Raw genomic sequence first — 13,469 nt, forward strand, 5'->3', positions numbered from 1 at the left:
CATATAGTATGTGTGTGTCCTCCGCTCTCCCATCCACTTTGTTTTCTTTTTCCCCTTTCATATTAAAGCTGGGTGTTTTATTGTGGGAGACTACTTGAAATTCAATGCAGTATACCTTCGGTGACTCAAATCTTAACTGATGCTGTGGGTCTTCCTGACGCAACAAGACCCGTAGGAGAAAAAGCAGCTGCAGTCTTCATTTGTATTTACCGCTGACCATCACTGCGTTTCTCTTTTTGTCTTTTATTCATTTGATAAAGGACAGAGACGTCTGTGGGAGGCTGTGAAAAGGAGGAAAGCCATGTGCAAGCGCAAGTCCTGGATGAGCAAGGTGACAGACATGGACAGACACAACACACACATACTTACAGGACTCATTTATTATTGTACACGGTATGCTTGACATGATGTCGACATGGTGGCGTCTGTCTGCCTGTCACAGTGTGGACACATTCACACACATGAACAATACATGGTAGAAACTCTACACTTTGACCACAGCTTCCCGACTGTACAGATGATATAATCATTGCAACTGCTTGCCAAAATTACATTTTGGCGTCTTCAATTTTTTATGTGAAGGTAAAGGTCACACTGTGATTGTGAAGTGCAGTGTCCTGGTTGTGTTTACAACGAATGGTCACATATTGCTAAAATAATGTCAAGGTGTTGCTTGTGTTTGTGACTGAGCTTTTAGAATTGCTGAACCCATTTGGGCAATTTATTCTGTTACTGCTTCGGACTATGGGTGTGAGAAATTATCAATACACATGAGTATCGCTATATTATGTTTTGCGATACTGTATCGATTTCTTTCGGAGGTTGTAGCGGGCTCAGTTTTAATGCTAGAGTGAATTATATGAAATCATATGAAACTAGAAAACCTAAGGAATCCATTGGTACCAACCATGTCATACTTGCATGTCACGAAGAAGGCTACGTAACGCTTCAAATTTACACAAAATTTTAGCAAGGAAAAACTGTCATGACCATTTTCAAAAGGGTCCCTTGACCTCTGACCTCAAGATATGTGAGTCTCCCCTTTACAGACATGCCCACTTTATGATAATCACATGCAGTTTGGGGCAAAAACCATGCAGTTTTTTGCATGCAGTACAAATGTGTTATTTTCACCTATTCTGAAATGGTGTATTTGAATATTTATTTATACTGAGGTCCCTAAACAGTCTTGGAATACATAAATTGGGTATGACTGGAAAACTGAGACTCTTGTGGATCCAATGAGCCCAACTTTATTTGTATGTGATGATGTTAGTCCCCATAGCAGCCATTTCACATAGTGACTTGAAAATCACAATATATCACCTTGCTTATAGTATCGCAATGTATTGAATCGTTACCCTTACGGAGGTCTCAGCAATTTCTCGATTGGTTCTGTGACTTCTTCTTTTTAAAGAAAAAGCACATCTGGAATGTTCCCTACAGATGCATACACACATCTCCTCCAGAGAGCAAGACAGCTTGACCCTTCACATGAGGATGAGCACGTCCACATTCACACACACACACACACACACGAGTCAAGTCACAAGAGTCGGTGACACACAGATTCAGAGCGTGCTGCATTCACAGAAACGTTGTCTCGTGAAGCTTAAAGTTTCTCCCTTAAAGAGACAGAACCACGTACGACTGTTACGTATTCACGTTCTTTAAATAAAGGTCTAAAGATAAAAGCTATCTTATACACAAGCTCCTACATTATATGATACACCTACACACACACACAAGGCTTTGGGGAATGAAGTGTGTGAAGGAATACTGAGCAGACGTTGCCAGTACTCTCTCTCTGTGTGTTTGAGTGTGTGTGTTTGCTGTTCTCAGTGGAAGTCGCGGTGCCCGGAGGACACGGTGCTTGCCTTCTATAATTACACCTGTCTGTTTCCGCCTCTGGCACCATCCTCAGCTAGAGTAATCTGCTTCCTCAGCCCCCTGTGTGTGTGTGTGTGTGTGTTTGTGGGTGTGTGTGTGTGCGCGCTGCTCTGCCATGCTCAGAATCTTTTGAATGTCGAGCCTCCTATTTGAAACCCACTTACCACACAGCGACCACAGAGATGAGGTGTTTTTAAAAAGGTCTGCAGCATTATGTCATGTCTGGTCCAGTGTGAATGTGAAACTGCACACCGCTCGCTACTGTTTATATCTGGCCAGTCAAATATGTTTGGCACCGGGGATTCATTGACACCTCTTTTTCACTGACGATACCGTTTCTGAGCACTGACCTTTGTTTATCGGCCAGTAATGAGTTCACATTGGTCTCATTCACTTTATTGGAATGAAGCAACATCCAACTATAAAGCAAGACGTCTTTGTCTGTATGTACAGTATGTATGTGTGTATGCCGGTGTGTCCTTCGCATATCTTGAGAACCGTTCATCCGATCTGCTTCGCACTCGGCGGGTGTATTGCTGGGGTTTCAAGGACATGCAGTGTTGAATTTGGTGCAATTTGGACACACGTGACATGTTCAATATTAATAAACTTTGAATAAACAAGCTATAACGCTCTGTGCAGCAGCAGGGGTGGGGCTTCAGGGCTCTGCGGACTGAGTCGAGCATGTCGTCCACAGCGGGCCATTACAAGGCGCGACTCATTGACTACAGTTCACTTTGGCTGCTGCTGGATATAATAACGTTACAACCAAACTCTTCTTCACTTCCCCTCTGCCATTAAAACTCAAGTTGTGTGAAGTTTTTGCTATACTAACTTACATTACTGCCAGCAAAATACCTCTGCTAATTAAATCCTTGTGCTAATTTATAACCACAGTGGTTATGTCAAAACAAGCGAATAGTATGCCTATTTCACCGGTGTTTCTGAGTAGCCACGACTTGGGCGTGTGACGCAACTATGGGCTCTTCTAACTTCTCGATTTTGTGCCTCATTGTCTCCTTGCTCCTTGCCCCTCTGGCTTGTGATCCGGAAATCGATCTTAGCTCTCCATCTTAAGGAGCAAGGAGGCTTGCCAGAGGGATCTATAAGCGAGGATACACCAGTGTATCCTTTGCAGAAGTCCTTTCGGCACCCACCAAGGCTGTGTGTCACGCCTCTTTTATGTCACATAAAAGAGGTTTGACACACAGCTGGAATAATCTCAAACCATGGCAGGACTCTATGAATGTAACTGCTCCTTTTCATTCATAAGTTGTATGGTTGTATGGTTAAGAGGATCAAACTTTCTGCCCTTCACCGTTTGTGTAATGCCTCCAAAATATACAAGTTGTCATGAACACTGTTGTGTTCATCTGACAGAGATCATAAATGACAGCAGTATAACAAAACAATGGACAGATGATGCCACTCTGCCACACATCATATGTAATTGACGTCACTTTAAAATGACGGCTCCGAGGCAAAGGATGTCTCATTTTAAATGCCTGTTGCCTCGCCTCCTCTCTCCTCGCCTCCTCCGCTCGCATCTCCCGTGGGCTGGACTAAGACGCGAGGAGAGAAGGCGAGGAAAGGAATTGAGTATGGTCAAACTGGGAAATGAGAAAGGTCCTCTGTCATTGCAGGTGTATTGCTCAGGACTCAAGGAAGCATAGTGTCAAGTGTGAAGTTGTTTGTATGAGCTTTTCTCGAGAAAGAAGCACAGGCCAAGCATTCGGCCGTTCCAAACCGGTGCGTTTTGCACAGAGACTGCACTAGTTGACATTCATTTATTGCTTTAGATTCAAGATTGCTCTACCTATGAGAAAAACATGTCTATGTGATATGTTACATGTTAATTGGTGTTGAATATTACTGATATGTTATTTGATAATGTGTCCCCCGGTATCTGACAGCAGTACTAGTTTCTATGCATTCCTATTTTGTTATTTAAGGCCTCTCTAAACAAAGGTTTCCCTTAATGTCTCTGCACAGAACACACATTGTACGGGTTCAAATTTAGGGGAAGTGAAAGCTCACAATAACACACACACACACAAATAAACACACAGATACATTCAGGTCACTTAATCTAATAGTGCTTCTTAATGACTACTTCCTAACAGCTAAGTCATTCCTGCTGTGTTGTCAGCGCTTCAGCCAAGAGGCAGGAAATGTCTCTCTCTCCCATACTGATAAGAGTGTGTGTGTGTGCTTGTTTCGGTACATGTGCATAGCTGCGTACCGACAGCATATCCATTAGTTTTTGTTGAAAACATACCACCATATGTGTTGTGCATACATTATTTAGCACATATACAGATATTATTACATTGGCCTCAGTGTGGATATAAGCCTGTATGTGCCTGCAGTTATTCTGTAGTTTTGAGTGTGTGTGTGTGTGTGTGTGTTGAGGATAAAGTCCTCAGGGCCCAGATAAGAGCGGAGGGATCACTGTTTGCTGGTGGCGATTCCACTCGTCTGGCTGCTGACTGCCGGTCATAACTTGACCCTGCTTTCCAACCACACATGCAACACATGCTTGTGCTGCTTTAAATTTTCTCATACCTGTGTCTGGTGCCAGCAGCAGTGCTGGTTGGGTAGTGTAGACATCACACATTGCATTAGCTGTCTTCAAGCGAAGTCATTTCCAGTGTAAACCTCCTCTTTACTGTCATTGTTGGTAACATCACAAAGTCAACAAGAAGGTTGAAACATAAACTAGCATCAAGCACAAAAATGTGATAGGGTAGCACATCCAACTTCAAAATCAAGGAGGACAAACATTTCACTTGTTTAATTGGCTCACGTCACAATAGACATACGCTTACGTGTTTCACTTTCATTTTCTTGACCCTATCCCATCACTGATGCTTGTTTCTCTCTTTTCCCTCTTCATTATTGGACCTTTTCACTTCTGTTTTACAGTTGAAACACTTTTTTGATTTGTTCTTTTTTCCTTCTTCTGTAGGTGTTTAGCGGTAAGCGCCCAGATGGAGGAGACTTCCCTCAGCAGGGCCAGCCGGCCTCCTCCTTTCGTAAGCTGTCTCCCACACCTCCGCTGGGCCTGGCGGAGGGAGTCCTGACCACGCAGCCCGGTGGTGGTGCCCCTCTAGACGTGCAGCAGCAGGCTCTGACCTGCCTCATCCCAGAGAAGGACCTGACGCTGTTTGAGAAGCTGGGGGACGGCTCCTTCGGTGTAGTGAAGAGAGGGGAGTGGTTGACGCCTGCAGGGAAGGTGGTGAGGAGACTTTTAAATTTATTTACTTCTCTTTATAAGTTTATTTATGTTGAATATATGTGTTAAAGAACTGGGGCATGCTCACACTACCACAGTTATTTTGCATAATGCTTCTTTGCATTTTGTGCTGATATAAGAATAAATCAAAGCAGGTGCATGAATCTGTGTACTCATACTGTCTTCATGATGAGTTTGGGTGAATATTATTAGAAACGCTTCTGCAGTGAAAGTGTGGGGTGGGGGAAAAGGCTGAATAGTCAGAAAACATTTTTAAACTAAATCTTTGTCCTTGTTTCCAGCTGAACGTAGCTGTGAAGTGTCTGAAGACAGATGTGCTCAACCAGCCCGATGCTCTGGAGGATTTCATCTGTGAGGTCAACGCCATGCACTCCCTGGACCACCAGAACCTCATTCGCCTCTACGGTGTGGTGCTCACACACCCAATGAAGATGGTAGTGGACGCACAGAAAACGCACACACACAGAGGGAGGAATATACACAAGACAGATTGAAATATAAACACACATCAGTCAGCCTGTACTCTCACTGACACCCACACACACTTAATACAAAATGTCCCTCTCAGGCTGCTTCATGACCTCACAGTCTGTTTATATCAGGTCAAGCATCTTAAGGCCTTTGTGGGAGAAAGTGATGGAGGGAAGAAAGGGAGACAGGAAGGGAGGGGAGCAAGTGAATGGAGGACTAAAATAAGAGCTGACATTTCAGCCTTGTTGTTTTCATGTCGTTATTACCTTCTAGTTATTTCCTCTGGAATTTTTGATACATATTGCCAAATAGTTTTTGGACCATGTTACAATTACCAATTGGCAACGTCGCTTTCTTTCTCTGCTTTACGTCACATTACATTGTTCTCACTCCCTCCTTTTCATCTTCAAATCAATCTCTTTCTCTTCAACGTCATCTATTCCTCGGTCCTTTTTACTTTTTACTCCCACGTTCCTCTTTTCACCCACCTTCTCTCTCTCGTTCTCTCTCTCCAAGGTGACCGAGCTGGCTCCTCTGGGCTCAATGCTGGAGCGTTTGCGATGTGTTCGTCCACAGGGCCCGGTGTTGATCCACACGCTTTGTCAGTACGCCGTACAGGTGGCCTGTGGCATGGCCTATCTGGAGCAGAGGAGGTTCATCCACCGGGACTTGGCAGCCAGGTAGGGAGGGGGCAGACCACTTTCTTTTTAAGGTGGACTTAATAAGTTTCAGCAGCTATAAAAAAGGTCAAACCCTATTTAAAGAGGGTGTGTTCTTCACATTCTCTATGAAATCTATTTTTCTTTCAGGGATTTTTTTTACTGCTATGTTAAATTATTTATATTGCTTCTCCTTCTCCTCCACCCAGAAATTTACAGGCCATTACAGTGAGACTTGGCCCTCAAGTAAAAATGAGTCACTGCTTGGCAGGCTGTACTGGGTGGTCTAAGTTCTTGGTCTTGCCCAAATTAGTCACTTTCACCTAAGTGTTGAGTTGACACTATGTAGATTCTTGAGAAAAATCTTAATGGCTGGTAAAAATGAGTCATTTTTAACAGTTAAAGCTGTGATAAAATTGTAATGACTACACACGGCTGTTGCAGTATGCCAAACACTGAGAGGATTTCTCAAGCTGTGGTTTTAAATACAGGACCTATTTGAAGTTAAATTAGAACCTACCAGACAGTTAATAGTAGTTTTAGAGCTCAGAACAGGTTCACTATATTTTATATGATTGGATCACATTCTGAATGTTGCTCAGGATCGACCATTAAATACATCTGTTTTGTTCATTTCTTACTAGGGTTGTAACTATTCACCAAAACCATAATGGGATTTCAATTTAATGTTTTAGGTCAAGTGGAGTTAGATGATTCCTTCTCCTCTCAACAGATGGTCAAACATACAAGTCTTGATGGAAAAAAAAACATATTTTCTCATCTTTGTTGTTGCTGCTGTGTTTGGGGGACTTTGTGAACATCTATGAAGTGTGTTGATGGCAGTGTGTGCCACCTATGCAAAACTTGTAGGTCACGCAGTACTGAATAAGAGGCATGTATGCTTGGTTTAAAAATGTACAGAAAATATTTAAATATTTGACCCTCTGTCTTCAGGAACATCCTGCTGGCCTCGGCTCACAGAGTGAAGATCGGTGACTTTGGCCTGATGAGGGCTCTGCCCAACAACGATGAGCACTACGTCATGCAGGAGCATCGAAAGGTCCCCTTTGCATGGTGGGTGGACTGAGGGAGCAGCACAATAACCAAAGCTGTACTTGGATGTAATCCAGGGATAGATATGAGTGGTTTTAGGGGTTAGGGTGGGAATCTGATTTATTTTATTGCAGAAAGTTTCCACAGAGAAATCTGATCGGTCACAGCTGCATTCCAGCCATACTGATAATTCTAATACGACAATACTTGCTGGTCTCTTTGCCAAATTCTTTCAGCCAAGCAGCTTGCTAGTAATACATCTCTCTTTCTACTGTTTTCATTCATATACAAGTATGATTTTAATTTTCAAACACAGTGCACCTTTTTAAAAAAACTGCTTTTAATGTTAGAAAAGCCACGTTGAAAAACTAAATACATTCCCTGTCCAAAGCGGGGATTACATTTGGACATGAACAGTTCATGTTAAAGTTTTTTTGTCCGTCTTTCTGCAGGTGCGCCCCAGAGAGTCTGAAGACCAGGACGTTCTCCCATGCTACAGACACGTGGATGTTTGGAGTCACTCTCTGGGAGATGTTCACACACGGCCAGGAGCCTTGGCTGGGCCTCAATGGGAGCCAGGTAAACAGAACGCACAGAAAAATATTGAAACACATCTTGAAACTAAAGTAACACAGGTAGACCCAGAAAGTTAGTCCCATTTACTCACATCTACACGGATATATTCTCCAATTGTCATCTTTCATTTTTTTTTCTCCCAGATCCTGCACAAGATTGATAAAGAAGGTGAACGCCTCCTTAAGCCGGAAGACTGTCCGCAGGATATCTATCATGTGGTGCTGCAGTGTTGGGCTCAGAAACCAGATGACAGACCCACCTTTGTCGCCCTGCGTGAGTTCCTGCTTGAGGTAGGAGAGCTGTCATTTGGGTAGCCAAAGGTGTCCAAATATGAGAGATTTTTAGCCACCAAGCAAAGGACACTTGATGGTAATCTGGACACCTTCAGTGCAGAGAGGCCAGTGTTCCCCTCAGCAATTATCATTGCACCTAGTGGAGTAGAACCTGAAACATGCCCTCAGCTGGAAGGATTATGACAACCAGCTGCAATATGGTTCACTCACAAATGTTTGCTGTGTTAAAATTTACACTGGTGTCTCATGTGTTTTGTCTTTGTATTTGTGTGTTTTTCAGACCATGCCCACAGACATGTGTGCTCTGCAGGACTTTGACGAGCCAGACAAACTCCAGATACAGCTCAATGATGTCATCACCATCATAGAGGGGAGGTCGGTGTTAATACGTGTGTTTAAGACTTTGAACAAGAAGCCTTCCTCCAAATCTGTAACTTTTACCTAACAAACAAACTGCCAACATCATTACTGATAAATACAGTTTAAAGGGGAAAGAATTCAATGCATACAGCCTAGAAGTTTCTTCCAGTTGCTGCTCACTAATAAAAAGATATTGAATGTTTATTAGGCTAAATGCACTACATGGTGAATATTAAAATGTTAAATGTCCAGTTTGTTTTTGGTAACACCAAAATGACTCTCCATGTTTCATCCTCAGTATCTCTGTGTATTTCAGGGCAGAGAACTACTGGTGGCGAGGCCAAAACAAGCGGACCCTTAAGGTCGGACCGTTCCCCAGAAACGTGGTGACATCAGTAGCGGGTTTGTCAGCTCATGACATCAGCCGGCCGCTCAAGAACAGCTTCATCCACACGGGACACGGAGACATCAACCCTGTTCGCTGCTGGGGCTTCCCCGACAGGATTGACGAGTAAGGACCAGCTTCTGTTTATTAATGTTATGTGAAATTAATACCACAGAGAGTTTTTCAAACGATCTAAATGTGTCTTCATCACTTTATAAATATTTATTATAATTATACCCCATGATGAAAGTTGGTGTTGAAAGACTATCTGATACATTTTTGCTGAGTTGTAATAATGAACTTTCACCAATAGATGGCAGTAGCACAATATTGCAAATGTCCAATTTATTGCAACATTATAACACCCAAGGTCAGGTAGATTTAGTATATTGACATTTACTGTAATTAAGTCAGGCGCTCTCTTCCCTCCAGTTTGTACCTCGGTAATCCCATGGATCCTCCCGATGTCCTTGGTGTTGACCTCAGTGGTGCTCGGCTCGGGCAGCTACCGGGACGAGCTAGAAGTGAGTAAAAGAGCTCTAACTAAAGACTTGGACCGGATGGATAAACACTTTCGTAGGACCATTCAGTATCCAACATCTCTGGGTTCCAACTCTAGTTGTAACTATAAACGTAACTGGTGTGAACAAACCTAAACAACATTAAAAACTAATAATAACTTATATTTAATTGTTGCCTAGTGCTAGTAGCTATATTAACACACCTGTCGATTGATAAAATGACCAGATTCCACATTTAAAAGGTGCAGCTACATTTACATCATGGATTGTGGGTTTAAACTTCATGGTAAAATTGGCCACTAAACAGCTTGCTTTTCATTTTTCTTAACACTTGCTGGCAAAACTTTCATCATGCAATCTGACATTTGCTTCCTGTTTTTTCCCCCTAATCTTTATATCTTTGCTGCTGTCTTTTTCTTTTTTTCTTCGTTTCTCCTTTGCGGTGGCGGTATTTGCTTTTATTCTTCCAGAGGAGCCTCCTCCCCGCCCTCCTCAACCAGCAGTGTTAATCAAGAGTAAGTCTGGTTTCTCTCAGCAGCTCCTCACCCATTGCTCCTGCCCTCTCTGTTCCCTCCTAGCTCCACTCCTCAAAGGTACATCCCATATTTTATTTTGTCTCTCCGTTGCCTGTCTTTGCAGTGATTCTGTCATCTACTTTTATTTCCTTTCCTACTATCATTATTCTCCCATCTTTCCACCTGTGTGTCCCCTCTAACAGATGTGCAGTGTCCTTGCTGTGCACAATAGGACTAACTTCAAACCTGGAAACTTTTTTGAAGTGTGTCTTGTGTTTTGTGGCGTGACGTGCGGTGTCATCACTCTCTGAATGTTTTTCAGTAAAGTAATGAGTGTGTTTGTGTCTCCAGAGCCTTGCTATGATCCAGTTAACGATGATGAGGATCTGACTCCGGCGGGACTGAAGAGATTATCGCTTCGGAAAACGGGTTCTATCAAAGGCTTAAAACTGAAACCTGCTGCGTGGGTCTCTGCTTCCAAACAGGGGGTCGGTCGGACTCCAGGCTCAGGCCACAACCCCAACAGCGAAGTGTCCCTCATTGACTTTGGGGAGGAGTTCCCCCCGCCCACACCGTCCCCCTCCCCTGTGGTTGAAATTCAGATTCCTTCACTGGCAAAGCTAGCTTTGGAGGCAGATAACATCCTGGACCAGACTCCGCCTCAAAGTCCGTCTAGATCGTTGCCCCGCCCCCTTCACCCTACACCAGTAGTGGACTGGGATGCCCGGCCATTACCCCCGCCCCCGGCCTATGACGCTGTAGCCCAAGACGAAGACGATATGGAGGTACGGTAGGAGGTGACACAGCACATTTCACATTATGACAAACTTTCATGGAAATGGGATTTTTACATCTTGTTCTGATATCACTTAGATTCACAGTAGATTATATTACAATGAGGTCTGTCAATCGATTAAAATATTTAATTGCGATTAATCACATGATTGTCCGTAGTTAATCGCAATTAATCACAAATTAAAAGCATATTTTTTATCTGTTCAAAATGTACCTTAAAGGGAGATTTGTCAAGTATTTAATACTCTTATTAACATGGAAGTGGGCAAATCGCAAGTTTTTAAATTTACTGGCGTTAAAATTAATTTGCGTTAACACGTTATTTTTGCTTTAACTCTGACAGCCCTAATTGAAGTCTTCTTTCTGCACAAAGGTGAGCTCCATCAACAGTTTGGAGCAGCAGCATGAGGAGGAGCAGAGTGAAGTCCATAACCCAGATGAGGGTCTCTTCTCTGGACAGAAGGTGGAAGGTGAGGCTCTTGTCTCCAGGGTTACAGACAGATCAGGTCTGGAGGACAACCTGTTTCTCCCCAGCAAGCAGAGCCAGGTTCTGTCCTCCTCCTTCTCCCAGTCAGCAGAGATCTTCCAAGAACTCCAGCAGGAGTGCATGAGGAGGCTAAACGTACCGACTGGGAGTGCTGCGCGATCAAGCTCGCCGTCCCCGTGTCCACAGACCCAGAAGGGACACCAGCAGAGTGTCCTCTCCTCCAATGAGGACAAACCCCAGATTCCCCCACGTGTCCCCATACCCCCTCGCCCCATAAAGAGGGGCGACTACACATCCGCTCGCTGGTCAAGGGATCTCTCCCTGTCACCGACGCCAGCCGACACCACAGAGGACGTTTCGGGCCCAGGCCAGGAACGACCACCTCAAATCCCTCCCAGGGACCCTTTGTCCCAACCGGGCTCCAGGACTCCCAGCCCCATGGGCCTGGTGGTGGGCTCCCCCCAACAGAGAGTCTACTCTGTCAGCCCCACCACCATGCCGGCTCCCCTTACCTCCTGTCCCTCCGCACACACCTACGGCTCCTACCTCTCCACCTCTCCAGGTAAACTCATGCCTACCACGCACAGCTTCGCCTCAGATCCTAAATATGCTGCACCCAAAGTGATCCAGGCTCAGGCGCAGGGGAAAGACTCAGTCAGCAAGGGCCCCTGTATCCTCCCCATCGTCCGCGACGGACGTAAAGTCAGTAACACCCACTATTACCTTCTACCGGAGAGGCCCCCGTACCTCGACCGCTACGACCGCTTCTTCAAGGAGGCGGAGAGCCTGCCTGCCGGCGGCGTGGAGGAAAGACACGTACGGCAAGCTAACACCGCCACGGTCAGACCCATGGTGGTCAGCAACCAGACTCTCCAAGGACACGCCCAGGGACAGGGGCTTGTCCAGCCAGGCGAGCTGAAGGCTAATTTCTCCTCCAACAATAACAGCAGTCTGGGTGGGCCACGGTCAGCGATGAAGACATCAGTTAGTCTCCCTCGCGTCTGTTCAGACGGGCTGACAGCAGCGGTGGTCACCGCTTCCTGCATCAGGACAGACGGAGGAGGGAACTCAGCTGACAGGGTCAAAATGGTAAGGTCAGACATATTTGGATTGTCTTTTGCAACGTCTCATTTGAAATACATTTTATGTATTATTTTACGATTTATATCATGTGCTGAAAGGTGTTATTTATTGCCTCAGTAATTAAAGTGCGAAGCTTGCTCGCTTTCTCTCTCATGATGGATAGTTTAGATGCAATATATAGTTGAACTTATGTCCACCTTAATGCTGCTTTGATTGCTTTTTTTTGTAAATTAGATTTAGATAAAAAGTACAGATCTTAAACTAGATAGCCATCGGCTCTGAGTTTCCTGTCACCAGTATGAGAGAGAGGCTCCGTTATTATGAGATAAAGCTAAAATATCAATGCAATGTTCACGATAGGATTTACTTTAAATGTAATGTAATGCAGTGAGTGAGGTGCATATTTGATACATGGCTTGCTGGTCTTGTCATTTGAAACTTGCAGTTTCTCACAGTGAATGTAGCTTTTGAATGTGGACTTACATATAAACATTATGGTGTGCTCGTACTCTGAACACAAGGGGGCAACAGAGGGTCATTTTTATTTGACAGAAGACAGTGTAGAAATGGGGGAAAGATAGAGATGTAACTAAGGTCCCAAGGCTGGAATCGAACCCGGGATGTTACGACTATCTGGCATGGTATGCTGTTATCACTCGGCTACCAAGGCGCTCTGTTTCTCTCTCTGTAAGAGACTGAGCGAATGAGCAATTTACAATTTCTGGCACATACAGTAGCAGCTTTTATCTGCTCATATCTGTCATCTTTAAATCATTATCAGAACCTAATTATGATTGATGTGTAACTTAGCTGAACTTTAGAAAAAGCCAATGAATCAGACTAATTAAACAGAAAGTTCCATTTGAACATAATTTCAGTACAAAACTTAGCAGCATACAAACACTTTCTTCCTTTCCCCGTCACAGTGAACAAGCACAAATATTATAGCTTCTCATAACTTATTTAACAATATGCCAGTGTTCTTCGGAGGAAAAAGGCCATACTAATGTGTGCTGTGAATTGAATTTAAAAGACGAGGAACCAGAGTTCGATTGGTTTCTTTTTGCTGGCCAGTTGATTCTGACACCGATTGAACCTGATTGAACTGGAGTCAGAATCACTGCA

General features: G+C 44.0%; 1 protein-coding gene and 1 long non-coding RNA gene across 12 annotated transcripts in view; one reads left to right on the top strand and one right to left on the bottom strand.

The window, feature by feature from the left end:
* tnk2b (tyrosine kinase, non-receptor, 2b) overlaps positions 1–13,469 on the top strand; it is a 64,744-nt gene that overhangs the window by 43,457 nt on the left and 7,818 nt on the right. For 6 of the 10 annotated variants that reach the window (XM_037787480.1, XM_037787488.1, XM_037787481.1 and 3 more), the window contains 13 exons: positions 261–331; positions 4,859–5,128; positions 5,428–5,580; positions 6,134–6,297; positions 7,231–7,350; positions 7,782–7,908; positions 8,049–8,195; positions 8,479–8,573; positions 8,875–9,069; positions 9,376–9,467; positions 9,935–10,057; positions 10,331–10,764; positions 11,148–12,350. In XM_037787480.1, the coding sequence (XP_037643408.1) occupies positions 261–331; positions 4,859–5,128; positions 5,428–5,580; positions 6,134–6,297; positions 7,231–7,350; positions 7,782–7,908; positions 8,049–8,195; positions 8,479–8,573; positions 8,875–9,069; positions 9,376–9,467; positions 9,935–10,057; positions 10,331–10,764; positions 11,148–12,350 (3,194 nt within the window). The remainder of the gene's footprint in view (positions 1–260; positions 332–4,858; positions 5,129–5,427; positions 5,581–6,133; positions 6,298–7,230; positions 7,351–7,781; positions 7,909–8,048; positions 8,196–8,478; positions 8,574–8,874; positions 9,070–9,375; positions 9,468–9,934; positions 10,058–10,330; positions 10,765–11,147; positions 12,351–13,469) is intronic. The other 4 variants (XM_037787489.1, XM_037787490.1, XM_037787484.1 and 1 more) reach the window with 3 other exon arrangements.
* LOC119498544 overlaps positions 9,141–13,469 on the bottom strand; it is a 192,966-nt gene continuing 188,637 nt past the window's right edge. Inside the window, exon 7 of one of the 2 annotated variants that reach the window (XR_005209127.1) lies at positions 9,141–9,461. This is a non-coding gene — a long non-coding RNA (uncharacterized LOC119498544). Of the gene's footprint in view, positions 9,462–12,168; positions 12,302–13,469 lie in introns of those variants that run through there. The other variant, XR_005209126.1, reaches the window with a different exon arrangement.

Source organism: Sebastes umbrosus, chromosome 12, assembly GCF_015220745.1.
Source record: "Sebastes umbrosus isolate fSebUmb1 chromosome 12, fSebUmb1.pri, whole genome shotgun sequence".
NCBI classification, from domain to species: domain Eukaryota; kingdom Metazoa; phylum Chordata; class Actinopteri; order Perciformes; family Sebastidae; genus Sebastes; species Sebastes umbrosus.